The sequence below is a fragment of the Balaenoptera acutorostrata genome, chromosome 2, assembly GCF_949987535.1.
Source record: "Balaenoptera acutorostrata chromosome 2, mBalAcu1.1, whole genome shotgun sequence".
NCBI classification, from domain to species: Eukaryota; Metazoa; Chordata; class Mammalia; order Artiodactyla; family Balaenopteridae; genus Balaenoptera; species Balaenoptera acutorostrata.
Window position 1 is genome coordinate 170,950,304 of NC_080065.1, and position 20,333 is coordinate 170,970,636.

The window sequence follows — 20,333 nt, forward strand, 5'->3', positions numbered from 1 at the left end:
CAAAGAACAATTGACATTTGTTTTTTAAAAAAAGTATCATTTATAATTGCACTAAACAAATAAAACACTTAGATATAAAGAACAAAATATATGCAGGAGATATACACTGAAAACTACACAACACAGATGAAAGAAATAAAAGAAGATTCAAATACACGTAGAGACATATTGTGTTCGTGGATTGACGGCCTCAATAGTGTGCTGGTGTCAGTTTTCCTCAGTTTGATCTATAAATTGAAAAAAGTCCCAATCAAAATCCCAGCAAGCTTTTTTCATAGATATTGATAAGCTAATTCTACATTTATACAGGAAAGACAAGAGGAACAGAATAGACTAAACAATTTGAAAAAGAAGAATAAAGTTTGAAGGCTCACACTGTAAACTTATCCTATTCCAAACTTGCTAGAAAATTTCCATAATCAGGACACTGAGGCATTGAAGAAAGGATAGACCTACAGAACAATGGAATAGAATAGTGAGGACAGAAATTAACCCAAAAATAATCATATAATTTTTTAACAAGTTGCTAAGACAACATTCAATGGAAAAACGAATGCCTTTTTAACAAATGTTGCTGCAACAAGTGAATATCAATATGGGAAAAAATGAACAAATTAACTCATTGACAGGAAAAAAAGTAGTCAGTAAAAGGGAGAAGTCGAGGGAACCTAATGGAGCCCCAGATTCAGGGGGAAGTATGGTGATTACCTTACCAGTTAGCCTGCATTCCCCTCCTCATTTGTTCCCTGGAGACAGGTTTATAATGATAAATTTTTCTCTCCCAAGTTAATTTACCTGTGGCTTACCTCCTAATAAATTCTGTCACTCCGTGGAGCACTTTCACTGCACCATACTCCTTTCATGTAAATATTAAATCATCCCAGGACTTGTATTCCCCAAAAGGTCCTTGAGTGGGTAAGTTGATCCCCATTTTGAGGGTAAAGGGAAGTGCTTCTCAGTGATTTGCCAAACGTCAGACAGATAGAAAGCAGCACAACTATGATCTCTGCTGACCCTCAGGCTCAAACCTCCACCTGTCCACATGGCACCTCCACTCAGAGTTCCAACAGACACCTCAAGTCTAATAGTCCTTTTCTTAGATCTTGACTCTTAATTCCCCAACCCCACCCCTATCCCCAGGTCTACTCTCCCAGAGACTTCCCCACCTCTTTGAATGGCACCCCCCTTACTTAGTTGCTCAGAAGGAATCATCAGGTGATTCTTATAGTCTCCCTCTAACATCCTAGTTAGTCAGCAAACCTGGCAGATCTATCTTCAAAATACATCCTGAACCCAGTTTCTTCTCACACTCTCTGTCTCTCTCATTATTGTCCAAGCCACCATAATCTCTAACAAGAAGGAATGAATAATCACCTTTAGGTGCTTTAGACCCATCCTTTCAGCCTCCACTGTAATCTATTTGCCAAGCCTAAATTAAGTCATGCCTAACACCTTCAGTGTTTCCATCATACTTAGAATAAATTCTGAAGAAAAGACCATGCCCACCATTGTCCTACATTCCTGTTCCCTGATTACTCCTAACCCTTCATATCCTACCACTCTCCCATTGGTCACTACTCCACCACTGGGGCTTACTACCTACTCAGTGGACATGGCAAGTTCCTCCCATTTTCACAACCTTACATTTGCTGTTCCCTTTACTGGGGGCACTCTTCCAACATATATGCACATTTTTTGTCTCTGCTCAAGTGTCAGGTATCCAGGAAACTGTACCATTCACAACACGCTTTTCAAAAATGTCCCAGTGCAGAGAACCAATTTGTATCTACTAGACACTGATTTGAGAGAGAAGACAGGATAGGAACTGTTTTACCACTAATCCAGCGGTAGGAACTGTTTTACCACTAATCCAGCGGTAGGATCCAGCATCCAGGAAGATGCTTTCAACCAGTAGCCCTGAGGGGCAGAGATGAGGGGAAAAGAGGGGCTTCCCTTTCTCAGTAACATCAACCCTCTAGTGGTCATGAAAAGGAGTTTTGTGCTCACAAGGTAAGACACATGGGGACCAAGGAAGTGAATGGCACGATGAGGTGGTGTTTCAGGCTATGGGCTGCAGACTGCTGAATGAAAGAGGCTCACCCAAAGCCTAACGTGGCGGTCAACCATTACAGCACTACCCACAGGAACTTCTGAAGCTTCTGCTGACAGAGTCTGGCTGGACTTCAGAAACTGCTCTTATAAGAGCCTGATGCTCACACGTATTGATGTGCTAGGCTCAAAGGTCTCAGTTTAGAGACACCACACAGTTCTGTCCCCTCCTACCAGACCCTGAGACCTCTCTTCTTCTTCACAGCCTCCTCCCATTTCTCCACTTTTTTCCCTGTGAGGGGAATCATTCAGGCACTTCCTGAATGTTCTCCTAGGTACATGAACCCTCGTGTTCACTCTGGATGATGAAAACAAGGCACCAGAACAGATTCTCTATTTTCCTCCGCTGAGTTCTTTCTTCCCAGAGAGAAAGACTCATTAACCCTGCCTGTCTTATTTGGGAATAAGGGAACTTTGAAAACAAAAACCACAGATGTAAATATTTGATAACTCTTGTTTTATAGCAAGGGTGTTTCCACTGGGACCCACACAAGACCCATTTGATTTGTCCTTTGCTATCTTGATGGAAGGTCACTGAAATGAAGTGAAAAAGCCTGGGGAATGTGGAAAGTCATAATTTCTGGAGAGGGGGAAGGTCGTGTGAGTCCCAATGTTGGTCACATCTGACGAACAAAATTTTTTTAATGCAATCTGTTCATAACAGAAAGTCAAGAGCTCCTACCCTTTTATCATTTCACATATCTGTTGAATATGAGGCAGCACACATAGTGATCTGCTTCATCCCCCACTGACTGCTTCTGCCCTACAGGAGTCCCCTGCTGAGCAGTGGGGGAACAGGGAGGAGTAGGGTGATTGTGGACCCCTCATGTCCTACTTCACATCTCAGTGCCCTCCACCCACTGAGAGAGCCTTCAGAGTGTGGGGATCTAAGGCAAGGCCTCAGCCATGTACATCTCTTAGACCGTAGAGCATCCACCCTATACCAGTGATATAGAGAAGAAGAGAAGAAAGTCGCATATACAATTACAGTTACAGCAGGAGTGAGAATCCCCAAGACTCAAGACAGGTACTGTCGCTGTGTGCTTCTGTTTCAGAAGTTTGATGTAAAATTTGGGGTGAGAGAAAAAAACACTCTATTCTCTCATTTATCCCAGTTCAGTTAATCTTTTCTTTCCTTCTTAATTCAACTTCACTCTCTCAAATCTCCTGTCCCTCATCGTGCCCTGTTCGCTGGTCTCTTAATCTATCCAGTGTTGAAAAAGTCCTAGAGATAAACGCTGACTTGGTTTCCCTCCCTTTAATCTCTAACAGTATCTAGAAATATTACATTCTAAACCATTTCTCTAATCCTCTCTTCTTCTACCTGCTGCGGTTCCCCATACACATCATCAACTATTCACTTGGTCATATTCCCATAGTTGTGTATTTTCCCTTATTTTGGTGAGGATGGTATTGAAATGATGACTGGGGATAATAATTCATAAAAAGCCAATAGATAACAGTTATCTTAATTATTACCAAATTTTTATTATCAGAGTAAAACTTGCAAATGAAAAATACCTTATAACACCAGGAGATTAATGAAAGTTATATGGTGCATTTCTGTCATGATTAGAGCAAAATAGCTTAGAGAGTACAGAAAAGAGGTTATGGTCAAATCCCCTTTACTTAGCAGTGTAGCATCAATGTGGAGCAATGGTCTTTTTCCAACAGTGAGACAATCTTTTTACTTTAGGGTAGTGTTGGCCTTGGTGGTGGGTAGAAGAGGATCCTGCTCCCACCCAGAGAACACAAGACCTGAGGCCCTTTTGTTATTCAGTTAGGCAACTCTATACCCATCTCTGCCTCATTCTCTTAGACTTCAGCTCTCTAAAGTCTTATGCAACAGCATTTTAACATCATCAGCCACAGTATTGATGAATTTCAAACGTAGAAAATATACTTTCAAAAATTGAAAGATAGAAGATCGGAGTCCTCCGTTCACTGAGCAAAAGGATTCAGCACATTTCATGGCCTTTGCTGCTATACTGTCATTCTTCACAAATAACCAGAAATCCAAGGACTTTGTGGAGCTCTTGATCTCTTGCACAGATGTGCCCAGCTTCTGGGCAATCTCTTTGACTGACTGCTCATCCAAACCAAAATAGCTTCGATAAAGGTTCAAGCACTTCTCCTGTTTAGGCAAATCAAAGCCACTGAAGAAGGCCATGAAAGGGATGATGGCCAAAGCGGCTGATTTCAGGGCATTCAGCCAGATCTTCTCTTTGAGGATAACTCTCTTCACCTCAATGAAAGCATCAGACAAATTGGACAACTGGAGCACAAAGGTGTAGCGCTTATGAGCAGGGAGATCCTGCAGCAGTGTCTCCTGCAGTCTTGGGAAATCAAACTTATCTGGGTGAAAGTTGGAGACCAGGAAGACACACGGATTAGATACTCCGATGTTGCTGAGAATAGCCAGGTAGTCATCTCGGATCTGCTGAAGGACTCTCTCCTTTTTGAAGGTTATGGGTTTGCTTTTCTCTTCACTATGTAATTCAACATCCACCATTGTTCTGGCAAAGTAGAAATTCTTCCCCTTCTCCTTGATTTTCTGGGCCAGGAGAGCATCATTTGAGCTGAACCGTGAGGAAGAAATAATGATGAAAAAGTCATAGTCATCATCTCCCACAATTTCTAGATAAGAATCTGGAAGGGAATTGGGAGTCCCAGTTCCAGGCAGGTCCCAGAAGGTCACACTGGGATATTTTGGATGTTGATAGGGGGTTTTCTTCATGGTGGTTGGCACAACTCCAACATGAGCAGACCCCTCCTCTTCATGACCAAGACCTAGCAGGGCATTGATGAAACTGGACTTCCCAGAACCAGATTGCCCAATCACAGCCACATCCAAAGGAGCATTCTCAGACTTCTGAAGTGCTTCCTGAATCTCTTCAACCACCTCTTTTAAAGTCCCCTCCTGAAAGACTCTTCGAATACGTTCAACGCTTTCCTGAGAGAGGATCCCCCCTGCCTTGCTGATCAATGCAGAGTAGTGAGGGACAAATTTTTGGGCCAATTGCTCAAAATTCTTTCCTGACAGGAAATATGAGGTGAACCAATCCATGCCAGTTAACTCTGGATGATCTGTGGAAAAAGAAAGAGAATAAGGAGGTAAGGTGAATGAAGCAGCAGAACAGGCAGGTTCAGCTGAGGAAACACAGTGGTCTCAACAGATCAGTCCCATCTCTCACACTTACTCATGTTACTACAGTTAATTTATTTTTCCTGATGACTTTTGTTTCCATTGCTACAGAAAAGACTACCTGTTTTCTAAGCTGATGGTTTATATGTCCCAGGAGACAGGACAATGTAGAGACAGAATAATGGCCCCTAAGATGTCCACATCCTGAACCCCAGAACCTGTGAATGTGTTACCTTACATAGTGAAAAGCACTTTGCAGATGTGATTAAGTTAATGATCTTCAGATGGAAAGATTATCTTGGTTTGTCCACATGGGTTAAATATAATCACAGGCATCCCTATAAGAGTGAGGCATGGCCAAATGCAGAAAAGAAGATGGGATAATAGGAACAAAGGTTGTAGTGAAGATGGAGGGAGGGCAATGAGCGAAGGAATGCCAGGCAGCGTCTCGAGCCTGGAAAAGACAAGAAAATGAATTACCTCCTGGAGCCTCCAGAAGGAACCAGTCCTACTGACACTTTAATTGTAGCCCCTTAAGATTCATTTTGACTGCTCACCTCCAAAACTATAAAAGAATGAACGTATATTGTCTTAAGCCACTAAGTTTGTGGTAATTTGTTACAGAGCAATGGGAAACTAATATAGACTGTCTGTATTTTCCTGAAACGTGAATACAGAGCCCAGCACCTTTCCATTCTGCAGGAAGAATCACTTAGGCCAACATGTTAGTGAGCACAGATGACTTCCAGAAAGACCCTCACTTCCAATACCCTGCAGCAAATCAGGACAGGACTTACGTTGTGGGAGAGGCAGGAGACAGAGACAAGCCCACCAGGTGGCCTGTACGCCAGGATGTATGTTCCATAAGGCGGACAACCAAGAACATAGTCATTGTGGTAATAGTTACCCCATGGCAGCTTAATGTCTATTTACCTCACTTTATGGACCACTTTGGGTGGAATTTAAAACATGTGACAGGAAGTTGCAGAGGAAGTAAATAAGAGCTCTAATTTTCCCTATCCAATTCAGCACAGTTTTGAAACATGGGCACCTGATTAAACCAAGGCAATTTAAAGAAATTATTAATATGATACTGATGGGACCTCCTCTCATTCACTATGAGTGAGGAAAGTCATACCAAGAAACTGTGATTTAAAGAATATTTATACCATAAGATTGTTTCACGTATTACCAGTGGGCTCTGTCCAGTAGGGGTGTGCTGAATGCCCTCCACCCCCATTCTACATATTGTGCAAAGACAATTTTTTTAAAAAAGTGAAATCATGACTCTCAAAAAATATTAAATGAATACATGTTAAGGATTTTATTTAACTGATCACTAATGAAGGAAGTAAGCAGATGTTAATGCTAGTTGAAAGGAGAATACCAAAGAAGAGACACGTTTATAGCTCAGGAATATTGAAATGAATGTCAAAGTGAAACAAGAGTGCTGTCTTCTAAGAAGAGAGTGGGAAGACTATTGAACCTCAACAGACAGATTGTATTTTTATATGGGCTATGGACTAAATGTGTCCCCATAAATTCATAGATAAAATGTAATGCTCAAAGTGATTTTATTAGTAAGTGGACACTTCGAATGTGCCTAGGTCATGCGGGCAGAGCCATCATGAATGGATTAGTGCCCTCATAAAAGAGACCCCAAAGAGCTAGCTTAACCCTTCTGACATGTGAGCTTTAACAGAAAAGACATTCATCTAGGAAGTGTGTTCTCATCAGACACCTAATCTACATGTGCCTTGATCTTGGTCTTTCATCCTCCAGAAGTATGAGAAACAGATTTTTCTTCATAAGGCACCCAGTCTGTGGTATTTGGTTATAGCCTGCACAGAGTAGGGAAATGGCAAAGAAACTAATTATTTTGCATTGCTATTAATTACCAAAACTCAAAGAGATTTAAATATCTTTATGGTAATGAAAGGCTAGAATCAGAAAACCCTGAGTGTGCATTAAACAGTACATAGTTTACTACTGGAGAAACCAGTAAACCTTCTGTTGCCCCAAATTTTCTTACAACTTTCTCAAAGAAAGAAAGAAAGAAGGAAAGAAAGAAAGAAAGAAAGAAAGAAAGAAAGAAAGAAAGAAAGAAAGGAAAGGCATCTTCAGACACAGGGGTTGTCTATTCTTCAAAGAGGTTGGCATGAACTGCTGGATGGAATTCCAGCTCTCCACCAGCCAGCCCTGTCCTCAGCCCTCCAAGCACAAAGCTGGCCTTGGCCACTGCAGGTATAGAGCATGTTTTCCAGAGAGAAAACAGACTTCCTATGACAGAGATCAGATCCAAATGTTTCCACTAAAACAGCAGAAAATGCTGAGACTGTGCAGGGACACTCCTCAGAACTGTTCTCACCAGGAAATGCAGACACAGTGTGCTCCTGTGCTCACTGTAGAGAACAAAGGTTAACAAGCCTCTGCTGCCTGGGTAATGAGGTCCAGAAGGGGGAGGCGTCAGGAAGTACAATACCTTCTAACCTGAGCCTCTCCCTCTGGAAGATCTGATTGATATTTGAGAACCCACATTTCAAGGAGGAAATGGGAGGACCTGCCATACCCTGTATGGTATATTTTCATGTATATTTTATACATTATAAAAATAAACAAAGTATATTTAATGCTGTACTTGGGTGCTGGCATAGGGATAAACCAACTGACCCACAGAACACAATACCAATCCCTGTCTTGGACTCAGGCATGTGTGGAATTATGTTGAAAGGGAGACATATGGGTTGGCCAAAAAGTTCGTTCGGTTTTTTCCATAAAATGGCTCTAGTAGCACTTAGTTGTCTTTAACTTCATTTGAAAAAATTTTGCTAGAGTGTATGTGACAGCTGTCATATCAGCATGCATTTTAAAAATGACATCAAAATTGATGAAGTTTTGTGTAGCCATTTTAATATTGAAGATGGAAGAAAAAAGCAACATTTTTGGCATATTATTCTTTATTATTTCAAGAAGGGTAAAAATGAAACTGAAATGCAAAAAAAAAAAAAAGATTTGTACAGTGTATGGAGAAGGTGCTGTGACTGATTGAACATGTCAAAAGTGGTTTGCGAAGTTTCGTGCTGGAGATTTCTCGCTGGACAATGCTCCACAGTTGGATAGACCAGTTGAAGTTGATAGTGATCAAATAGAGACATTAAGTGAGAACAACCAATGTTATGCCTGCGGGAGATAGCCGACATACTCAAAATATCCAAATCAAGTGCTGAAAATCATTTGCACCAGCTTGGTTATGTTAAGCGCTTTGATGTGTAGGATCCTTACATAACTTATGCTAAAATAAACCTTCTTGACCATATTTCCACATCTAATTCTCTACTTAAGCATACCTTTTTAAAAGTAAATTGTGATGGGCGATGAAAAGTGTACAGTAAAAGTACTGTACAATAATGTGGAATGGAAGAGATCGTGGGGCAAGTGAAATGAACCTCCACCAACCGCACCAAAGGCTGGTCTTCATCCAAAGAAGGTGATGTTGTGTATATGGTGAGATTGGAATGGAGTCCTCTATTATGAGCTCCTTTTGGAAAACCAAACGATTAATTCCAACAAGTACTGCTCCCAGTTAGACCAACTGAAAGCAGCACTCGACGAAAGCGTCCAGAATTAGTCAACAGAAAACGCGTACTCTTCCATCAGGATAATGCAAGACCGCATGTTTCTTTGATGACCAGGCAAAAACTGTTACAGCTCAGCTGGGGAGTTCTGATTCATCTGCCATATTCACCAGACAGTACACCTTCAGGTTTCCATTATTTAGGTCTTTGCAAAATTCTTTTAATGGAAAAAATTTCAATTCCCTGGAAGACTGTAAAAGACACCTGGAGCAGTTCTTTGTTCAAAAAGATGACAAACTTTTGGGCAGATGGAATTATGAAGTTGTCTGAAAAATGGCAGAAGGTAGTGGAACAAAAGGGTGACTATGTTGTTCAATAAAGTTCTTGGTGAAAATGAAAAATGTGTCTTTTATTTTTACTTAAAAACCGAAGGCATTTTTTGGCCAACTCAGTACATGGAATGTCAGTGAGTAAAGAAGGCACTATCAAGTAAATGGAGCTGGAAAAACTGGTTTTCCATTTGGAGAATGTTACTGATTCCCTACCTATATCACTTTTTTTTTTTTTTTTTTTTTTTTATTTATTTTTTTTATTTTTGGCTGTGCTGGGTCTTCGGTTCGTGCGAGGGCTTTCTCTAGTTGCGGCAAGTGGGGACCACTCTTCATCGCGGTGCGGGGACCGCTCTTCATCGCGGTGCGCGGGCCTTTCACTATCGCGGCCCCTCCCGTTGCGGGGCACAGGCTCCAGACGCGCAGGCTCAGTAGTTGTGGCTCACGGGCCCAGCTGCTCCGCGGCATGTGGGATCTTCCCAGACCAGGGCTCGAACCCGTGTCCCCTGCATTAGCAGGCAGACTCTCAACCACTGCGCCACCAGGGAAGCCCCCTATATCACTTTTGATAATCAATTCTAGAGGAAGAGTAAAGATCTAAACTTCAAATAGAAAACTATATTAGAAAATATAGCAGATCTTAGGGTACAGAAAAAAATTTTAAACAAGATACCCAGAAGATAACTGTATAAATAAGATTGACAAATGGGGTGCCTTAGAGTACATTAAAATGAAAAGTTTCTGTTCATGAAAAGAAATGCTTCAGGGCAGTAAAAAATTCTCCAGACGTGTGGAGAAGATATTGGCACAAATGTCGTAAACTAAAAATCAATACTAAGAAGGTATTTTTAAAATGCTAGAGATCACTAAGAAGCAAAACAATCCAGTATGGAAGTGCAGGGCATGGGGGGGGGAATGAACAGATCTTTCTCAGGAAAAAAAAACAACAACAAAAAAACAAAAAACAAAAACAGGTGTGGCCAATAAGCACACAGAAAGTTTAGCATCCTCCTTAGTAATGAGGCAAATGCAAAACTGTGCACAGTGAGATGACATTGTACATCAATTCAATTGGAAAAAATTTTTAAGTTGGACGATATCGAGTACTAGGGAGAATGTGAATCAGTAGAATCTCTGAAATATAGCTGCTGGGAATGTAAAATCAATACAATCACTATGAAAAAAAATTGATTAATTTTATTAAATTGTACATTCATGCACCTTAGGGCCCAGCATTTCCACTCCTAACATGGTACCTAGGAGTCACTGTGCAAAAATGTACAGGGGACATGTAAAATGTGTTTCTAACAGCAGTCTTCATTATTGTGAGAAAGGAGAGGATAGCCATTGACAGAGAATGGATAAATAAATTGAGCTCTAAAACACTGAACCATTGTTATACATAGGTAAATAAATCTTAGTAACACAACACTGAGTTTAAAATAAATAGAATTTAGTAGAAATGGTAGAAAAAATAGTAGGAAAAAAGGATACTCTTTAAATAAATCTTCAAGAAAACACAACAAAATATTGTTTAGGCATGCATATGTAAGTGATAACACAACAAATGACAGAAAGGAATCGTAAATACATACTTCATGAAGTTGCTAAACAAGGGCTGGTGACAGAGTATGGAGTAAATAGGAACACACAGGTAAGTATAGTTATTGAAGATGTTCTGTTTCTTGGGATGGTTGTTCAGTGTGTAGGTGATCATCATATTATATAAGTAAACAAAGGATTTTAAAAAGAAAAATATCTCAGTTCTTTCAAATTGGTGCTGCATATATTCTTTTCTCTGTAGTCAGTCATGACTCTCTCCCTACTTCCATAGTTTGGGGACATCAGAGAAATACTCTGTCTGACACATAGAGACAATCAATGCTATCATGGAAGAAAGACAGAGAAATCACTGAGGGAGGAGGTGGGGACAAGAGAGACTGTCATTCCAGGCAGAAAGAACTGCAAGGCAAAGATGAAAGATCACAAATGAATTTGACAGCTAGCTGTAGATGCATATGAACACATATAGACACCCAATTAAAAACTTCAGTTTTGGGACTTCCCTGGTGGTCCAATAGTAAAGAATCCACCTTCCAATGCAGGGGACACAGGTTCAATCCCTGGTCTGGGAACTAAGATACCACATGCCGTGGGGCAACTAAGCCTGCGTGCCACAACTACTGAGCTCGCACACCTCAACTAGAGAGCCTGCATGCCACAAACTACAGAGCCCATGTGCTCTGGAACCCCCATGCCACAACTACAGAGCCCCCGCACCCTGGAACCTGTGCGCCACAAATAGAAAAGAGAAAACTTGTGCGCCACAACTAGAGAGAAGTTCGCGCACCACAATGAAGAGACTGTGCACCACAGTTAAAGATCTCGCATGCCTCAGCAAAGATACCACGTGCCACAACTAAGACCCGATGTAGCCAAAAAATAAATAAAATAAAATAAATAAAAGACCTCAGTATTAATTAAAAACACCACTCAGAGTTCCCCAGGGCTGGGCTGGTCCTCACTGTGAGGGTCACTCTGAGTCTGGTGCCCCATTTCATAGTCTTTGGCCTGGAGTGGCCATTGTTCAGTGATGTCCCTCAATGTACACCTCATGGTCCATAGTCAGATTTTCTAGCCCTAAGTCCGCTGAGATCACATGAACCTTCCTCAGGACAAGAGGTGACACAGCATGTCATGGTCACTACTGTGCACCTACCAAATGGAATTGTTCCTTGGACTCAAGCATGGCTTCTGCCTTTGCAGGAGAAACTCCTAACAGGCCCCATCAGAGGTCTGTGAGTCTCTGGCAAGGTGCCTTCTCCCCGCACAGAGTAGGAACCCAAAGTAGGATCTGGGCAGAGTCCACAAGAGACATATCAAGTTTGCTGATTGCACTTTAGGGCCACACTTTGAAAACCTTTTCTAGGCTTGGGTTCTGCTTTCAGGCTAATCTGTCTATTAGATGCCTGAAATCGTTTGAACCTGGGCTCAAAGGAATTCACAAGGTCCAGGCAGGCAGCCAAATTCAGACTCTCTTTTGGTTGAGCCACCTCCTCTCATGTTTCTCCATCTTTTGGAAGGCCCTCAACCCGTGTGATGTTTGCATGGTCCTCACTTCACCACCAGGAACTGGGCAGGCTGGAGAGCTGAACAAGAGGCTGTGTCAGGCCTGTATCTGAGACCAGACTAGGCCTGGGAATACTAGCAAAGCAAAGCAGGGAACAGGAGAAAAGGGAAGGAGGACAGGCCTTAAATGCCTTGCCTAAAGCCCTCAGGCTGGGGTGTGGGCCAGCAGGGTTCAGGCTGAGTTCCTCCAGAAAAATCCTCTGCAAGTGGCTTAACTATAAAAGTGTTGCTAAAGTTGAAAATGGGTGTAGTCCTTCCGTCACCTTGCAAATATTTACTGAGCTTTTCAGTTGCAATTCAGCCCTGTTCTGTGGGTGACTGACAAGACTAGGCCTCTAATATCTCGGTCTCCTTAGGGCATCACACCTTCAGGACAGGGAAGTTATTCCTGGACATCAATAAGGTCTCTGAAATGCACAGAGGCAAAGCACACATTTCCTGGTTGCAGGAGGGGAGGAATGTCTCAGGAAATATACTGTCTCTTGGTCCCACGCAGGTAAGCAAAAGTCCAATTGGTCTCATAAACAATCTGCAGACTCTTACAGCGTTGAAATCTCCCCTGCCCTGGCTCAGTCCCTCCACCACGTGAGATAGCTGCAGCAGGGACAGGAAAAGAGTCAGCTTCTCCCTCTTTCTTCCTCCTACGGACCCTATTACAAGGATGGGAACAATAAAGGGTAGGAAAGACACACTCAGGTGGGACAGGTGCAATCCTGCTGAAGCCCCTGGTGCGGTGACTGTCCCTCACGTAGGTGGGGCCATGGGTGGCTCACACTGACATCCCCACTGGGATCTCAGGGACAGGCACAGCCCAGACCTGCAGGCCTGCTACCTCCTCCTTAGAGTTGGGCAAGGTGGGTAGCCCCAGCCTCTTACCTCCTGATATCATCTTACCCAGAAAAGAACATCCAGCCCTCACTGTTGGCCACACCCCTTGCAACAAGTTCACTAAAGTGATCTTTGCCTTCCCCTTTCCTCAACCTGTCAACTGTCTTTCTCTGACCCAGGGAAGGAATCAATGGTGGCTAAATTGAATTCACAATCTCTTAGATGCATAAGAATTTCCTATCCTATTACTGACGTTTGCAATCTCTGCCCAAACCTTGGAAGCACTGTAAGCCTTGAAAACTTTCTAACTCTGTTACACTCACATAGTCCTCTGTCTGGGGCCTTTCTCCTGACCACAGAAGACTTGGGGAGCTTTTCCTTCTGATCCCTTCTGATCTTTTCCTTCTGATCTGAGAGCGAGCACATGACAATCACTAGGATGTTAGGCAGATGCCCAGGGTCACCTGGCCAGTGGTGAGCATTGCTGGGTCTCAGGCGCCCAGCAGGTGCATTGACAGCAGGTAGGGGTCAGAGCTTGGAGTTGGCAGGGAGGTCCGTGATGGATGGAGAATATGCACTCCAAGCAAAGCTGGTGGTAACAAGTGAACTCAAGTGCTGAGTGAGCTGGGCAACACCAGAGAGCATCTCTGCAGACAGTGTCTTGAGCCTCAGGAAGGGGCAGGGTTTGGGTGACAGTGAAGCTGAATGTGGACATAGGACTGAGCTGAGGACCAACATCCGAGGACATGGCTCTGGAGGGAAGCAGCAGGGCTGGACCCAGGACTCCCCAACACTGTGCTTGGCCTCTGTGCACTGACTTGACACTGATGCCTTAGAGTCTGGCTCAGGCCAGTGCCCCCTCCACTATGGAATGCAGAAAGGAAACTGGCGCTCCCTTTCCTGGACAACTAGAGTCATTTCCAGGAATAGAACTGAAACTTCCGCTGCCTGAGTCCCCCTGGAGCTGGGACCCTGCCAGCATTCAGATCTAGAAATAACCCAGCTGAGAGCTCCAGTGTCCCCAAGGGGTCGCTGAAGGAGAAAACTGCAGGACAACCAACTGTCCTTCCCAGCTCCTCTTCCCTCCTTCCCCTCAGCTCTCCCTAGGGCAACCCCAACCCTCCACAATTCCATTTCTTCCTTCTGGAGCAATCTGAGCTTGGATGGTCCCAGAAGGAATTGCCTCTGTTTGAGGAGAGGACTGTTCCCCAGGGAGGGGTGACATGCCAGGAGGGCCACTGACATCTATCTGATCACCGTCACCCTCTGCTTCCATGGAATGTGTAGGTGAGAGGGCTCCTAAGATGGAACGTGTTTGATAACTGAGCTACTGTAAGGACATGAAAGGTGGAGCCCACACCAGGACAGGAGAACTTGACACCTGGCTTACTCATTTCAGTGAGTTTTCATAGCAGGACCCCTCTATGACATTCTTCAGGGACCCCATCAGCACACAAACACTCTGCTGCTCCAAACCCATCCAGCCCTCCAGTGTGGAGGCAGTGTGCCTCTCACCTCCATGTTCCTGGCATTCGGGGTCTTCTGATGGAGACCACATGTGTAGAAGGAGGGAAGGATATGCCACTCATACACTCTCAGTGTCTAAACTGGAGAAGGAGCCACTGGTCATTCCTGGGGCATCTGGAATTGTGAGTCCACTAGTTCCCCAGGGTGGACCTCGCATGGAATAGGGACCTTAGGTGGGCTTTCAAGGATGAGATGTCTAATGGGACTTTTCAGTCCCCCTCAGTTTAATTGTGTATTAGCATTGGAGAAACTATCTCTATTGCAGGGCACCAACTCTTCCCTTTATAGATGATGTTAGTGAGGTGGGAGCTTTTCAAACACCATCTTCCCAGATGTGTCCTGTTCAGTACCAGGCCCTTTGATGATGTTGAGGCTTATCATATTTTCCTGCAATAAACGAGCATGTTGGTTTTCTGTCAGCCTTTCATGATAATGACCAAATGGGGGACAAACTTGGGGCTTGAGGTACATTGGATTCTGGGCTCACAGAAGTCCTTGATGCCTTGGATTCCACATCTGGTGCAAGGTGGGCCACACTTCTCCATGGGTCCCTTTGGTTGGGACTTGGGATAATTGGGCATGTTGGGAGCTATATAGAAACCAGCATGGGAAATCCGCTAATGAGTGGTTTTCATTCTGCTTGTCTGAAGTTGTGAAATCTATTTTGTGGGTTATAACAAGAGTTGTGTTTTTTTTTTTTTTTAAGTTACCCACTGGAATTGAATAAAGTGAAGAGATGGCAAATTCTGTGGTAAAATCTCTTTTTCAGGTATGTGCCTGTGTCTGTGCATGTGTGTTGAGTATACTTGGTTCCTATGTAAAATGCACCTTTTACTCCTGGGCTCATTCATAAGACTGGTGGCTGAGGGAGAATGTAAAGCCAGCATTAGGAGCAGTTGGGAAAGAGTGGACAATTGCCCAAACCTTCACATAAGAGCAATCATGGAACAGTCCTGTGAAATTAGGGATTTCTCCGCATGTCACTTTCTGTCTGCTTGTTGTAAAATTTACTTTAAATTGATGTATCCTTATGCTATTTTATAACCAAACTCTAAGATGGTGACCATTCCTACTATTTCAAGAGAAATTGAATGGATGCTTAGCTCTTGAGTGGTGGCAAAGGTGACATTAGTGCTGTGAATGGCTCCGAGCTTACTGAAAAGTCCTGTATCCATGGCTAACATTCAAACTGACCGCAAACCACAGGTATTAACTTAAGATTCTGTGTGGCCTCAATTTAGTTGTTTAAGCAGAGAGTAACTGTGCTTAAGCATAATTGTACCCCATCTTACTCCACTGCCTACAACCTGGCCTAGCCTCCCCTCTGATGTGAAGGCTTTAGGACTTGTGAAAATATAGTACCAGTAATATTGAGTTCATATCTTCAGAAACTATCACTTGCTTACAAAAGGGGTCTCAATAAGCCCAAAGCAATCACAGGGGGAATGAAAACAGCATGTGAACTGTCAAATAATTCCTTCCTTTATTTCTTTATTCTAGAAGCAAATCCTCCCTTTATTTTCTAAGCACAATCATTCTTTATTCTTTCCTTTATTCTCTAATCAAATTCTTACTGAGTGTCTGCTCTGTGCCAGGCAGTGCCCCAGCCCTGGAGCTTCAGGAATGGAAATCATTGATTTCATAGAGATTGCTTTCCAGGAGAGAGACAGAGGAGTGAGAGAACCAAGTGAAATGTGGGCCAAGCTTGATGTGATAATCAGAGAAGACTAGATTTTTCCCCTAGAGACAAGCACACAGATGGGGACAAGGGCATGGAGATGGTGGATTGTGAAGATGGGAAAGGCCTGAGCTCTACTAGACCAAGATGAAACCAGCACCCGGCTGTGCAGTCTGCTAACCTCTGCACTGCCCTCAGAGGGAGGGAAAGCCTTCCCTGGTGCTCTGTGTCCGTGTTTGAGTCCCTCTTTTACAACAGCATTGTCTGTACCCTATGTAATACTGTGTCCTTTTTATAATTAATAAATAATGGAATATACATTTGACTGACTGCTGTGTCAGAAAATATAAAGTAGACCTATGCACATCAACATAGAGAGATGCCCCAAATGATATTGAGTTTAGGAAGTAAGAAACTGACCTTCTTAGGGGTTTTAATGTTTTGTTACATAGGCACCGTTGAATAAGTCATTGACCACTGATGATTGAACTCAGTCTCCAGCCCTCCTCCCCTCCCTGGAGTTTGGAGGGAGGAAGGGTAGGAAGGAACTGAAACTGCCAACCCTTTAATTCTGGCTTGATCTTTCTGGCCACCAGCCCCCATCCTGATGCTCTGTAGGCTCCCTGCCCCCAATAATCTCATTATCTTACAAAAGACATTCTTATCACTGAGGAAATTTCAATGTTTTTGGAGCTCATTCCAGGAATTGTGGACAAAGACCAAATAGGTATTTTTATTATAAAACAGACTTTAAGCTCAATACTTTTTGTGGACAATTAAAGGGATAAACATAAAGCACTACTATATAGCTTCCATGGATATATATATATACATTAATATGCATTAATAAATATGTTCAAGATGAATATCCTGACACATATTAAATTGAAAAGACTGCAGTAGTCTGTGATGGGAAGAGAAATGAACTAAGGGAAAGAGGAGAGAGATTTTTAAGGTGGGCTTTAGAGTCACAAAAGGCAAGATAATTTGAAAACGGGCACTCCTGCCACTTCCCTAGAAGTGAAACTACCCAATCCAGGGGTGAAGCCCTTTACAAACACTGTCTCCCCTTGGGAACCCCAAAGAGAGGTGAGATGTGCAGCCTTAGGGAACCTCCTTGTTCCATCTACTCAGTTCCCCCACATCTCCTCCAGCCCCAACGATACAAGACCACATACTCACTGATGACTCCTAGGTTTGCATGCACATTGCACACGTCTCTCCTCAGCTCCACACTCCAGAGAAATGCCCTGAGGTGACCCCACACCAGTCTTCTCCTGCGTGCGGCCCAGATCAGACGTATGGGCCACACATCACCCCCTTCACCCCAATTCATTCTTGGGCTTGCCTGCCACATCTTGCTAACCTGACTTGCTAACCTGACTTTCACATTTAGATATCACAGGCTTGTGACAAACCCAATTCCCTGTCCTCTAGCCGCTCTCCCTAAGCTCCTGCTAAAACCCTCATTCTGAGTTTGAGGTAAGGGGCAGGCAACACTCTCCATCTTTGCCCTGGGGATCCCGTACCCTAACATCTCCCTCAAAATATCCCTTCACAAATTCCCTCACCCCAACCCTTTTGTACCTGCTATACAGGTGAGAGCTTTGACAGTGGTCTAACTAGTTTGTGGCCACCTGATTTGAAATATCTATGTGGTGGTTTACCTTGAAATGGAGCAGCAATTATTGCCATGTATCAGCCAATAGGGAGAAAGAAAGAATGAGTCCCATTCTGATGTTCTGTTACACGTAGCATCAGCGACCTCAGCGTGGAGAGAGGGTATTTTGAATGTATTTGAAATGTGACTTTTAAGTCATAAAAATGAAGGGTACCAGAGCAATGAGAAGACATTTTGTTTCAAAGGTGAAAGAAAAGTCAGATGAATGACCAGTGTAGGGGATAAAATTGCCACCACGAAATGCTTCTCTAGTATGAGGATTATTTTAGGTTGGTTATTTTTAAGAAACAGAAGACTCAGGAAGTTTTCCTTTTTACCTTCCCCTTAACTGCTTAAAAGCCTTTAGATGGGGGGTTTGTTCCAAGAAGGGATCTGTCACCGGAGGTAACTAAAAAAATATGAGCTAGACATGTAGACTGGGAAATTTACCAAGGCCTATTTGTTCCCATTCCTCTCTGTGTCCCATTGTCTCTACATGGCAAGGCAAATACTTGTTTACCAAACATTTCCTCTTCCCATTACCCTGTGCCTTATCTTCCTCACCTTTGAAGTCCTACACCCTTAGCCCCAACTCCTTTGCTCAGAATGAATACATAGCCTTGATTGTCTGCCTCTGTGCCCCATATTCTTCTGGAGCCCTCTTTCATAGGTATAGTAATTAAATTTGTTTTTTCTCCTGTTAATCTGTCTCATGTCAATTTAATTCTTAGACCAGCCACAAAAACCTAGAAGGGTAGAGGAAGAATTTCTCCTCCCCAACACCATTTTGTTAAACTAAAACAGGAAGTGGGTGTGGCCGACCACTCCTTGCTTTGTGTGCACCTTCCCCCCACACAGTGTGATCTGAAATTGGGGTGCCCATAGCATAGGGGAGCAAAATTTGCTGTCCCAAAATGTATCTCTTTGGCATAGGATTATTTTAGGATGATTATTTTTAAGAAACCAAAGACTCAGAAAGAGCTTTTACCTTCCCCTTAACTGCCTAAAAGAACTTAGATAAAGGGCCTATTTCAGGAAGAAGAGCTATCACCAGAGATTTCTACAAAGACTATGAGCTAGTGTGGTAGACTTGGGGAAACTTAGCAAGGCCTGTTTGATCAAAGTCCTCTCTGTTTCCCATTGTTTCTGCATGGCATGGCAAACATTTGTTTACCAAACATTTATTTTTCCATCTTCCTGTAAATTGACTTCCCTCTTTGAGTTCCCGGCCTCCTACCCCTTCTCCTGAAATCTGAATAGCATATAAGCCTCAATTGCCTGAACGCAGGTGTGCCTCATATTATGGAACCCCTGTACATACAAAGTTAAATTTGCTTTTTTTTCTTCTATTAATCTGCCTCATGTCATTTTAATTCTGAAACCAGACATAAGAATCTACAAGGGTAGAGGAAAATTATTTCCTCCCCTACAACAGGCTCAGTCCTGACCCTGCTCCACATACATGCACCCTTTAGGTTATCTTAACCTGTCCCATGTTGTCCAGTACCATCTACATGCTGGCAACTCCCAAATTTATATCTCTACCCCAGGCATCTGCCCTGACCTCGGACCTAAATATCCTCTTGTTTATACAACATCTCCTGTTGGTATGTCTAGGATGATCTTTAGTAACTGAACAAGGCCAAACCTATCTCAAGCCCCCATCCCTCTCCTCCCATAGACTTCTCCCTGCCAGATAATGTCAATGCCACCCCTCATTTGCACATGGGGCTGTCCGCATAATCTTCTTTCTCTCACACTTCACACCCCCAATCCTGCAACCTGACCAAATTTATCCAGAATCCAGTCACTCCTCCCATTCTCACCACTATTGCCCTAGCCCTGGGCAGTTCTCAGCCCTCCCTCACTGTCTTAACCACCTGAGAAGGATGACCAGGCTTTCTGCACCAAACCACAGCTCTCCACCAGCCAGCCCTGCCCCTCAGGCCTCCAAACACAAAACAAGCATCCCATCCCTGCAAGTGCAAAAAGCTTGCTCACTCACCAGTTCAAGAGAGAAAAGACATTTCTGGTCAGAGCTCCAACCCGAATGTTTCCACTAAAACAGTAGAAAATGCAGAGTCTGGTGAAGTGCTCCCTGCAGCCCCCAGCACAGGAACAATCCGGAGAACTGTCCTCGCCCAGATAAAGGCAGACACAGTAGAGAGCAAGGACTGGCAAACTTCGGTCCTGCCTGGGAAATGAGGCCCAGGATGGGAGGCAGTAGGAAGTACAATAGCCTCTGACTTGAGCCCCTCCCTTAGGAAGAAAAGATTGATAGTTGAAACTAACATTTCCAGAAATGAAAATGAAACCAGAGAAATCATGTTTATGTCTTTCTCTACAGCACCAC

General features: G+C 43.3%; 1 protein-coding gene across 1 annotated transcript; it reads right to left on the reverse strand.

The window, feature by feature from the left end:
• Positions 1 to 3,588: 3,588 nt before the first annotated feature.
• LOC103008227 (interferon-gamma-inducible GTPase 10-like) lies at positions 3,589 to 20,173 on the reverse strand. Its single transcript, XM_007173496.3, has 2 exons — positions 19,986 to 20,173; positions 3,589 to 5,196 (listed from the first exon to the last, which is right to left on the reverse strand). Exon 2 carries the CDS (start codon positions 5,174 to 5,176, stop codon positions 3,932 to 3,934), a length of 1,245 nt encoding a protein of 414 aa, XP_007173558.1. The 5' UTR covers positions 5,177 to 5,196; positions 19,986 to 20,173; the 3' UTR covers positions 3,589 to 3,931.
• Between the last annotated feature and the right edge of the window lie 160 nt (positions 20,174 to 20,333).

Bases quoted from the DNA above. Each gene is read 5' to 3' on its own strand.
- LOC103008227 (XM_007173496.3), bottom strand. From the start codon at position 5,176: ATGGATTGGTTCACCTCATATTTCCTGTCAGGAAAGAATTTTGAGCAA.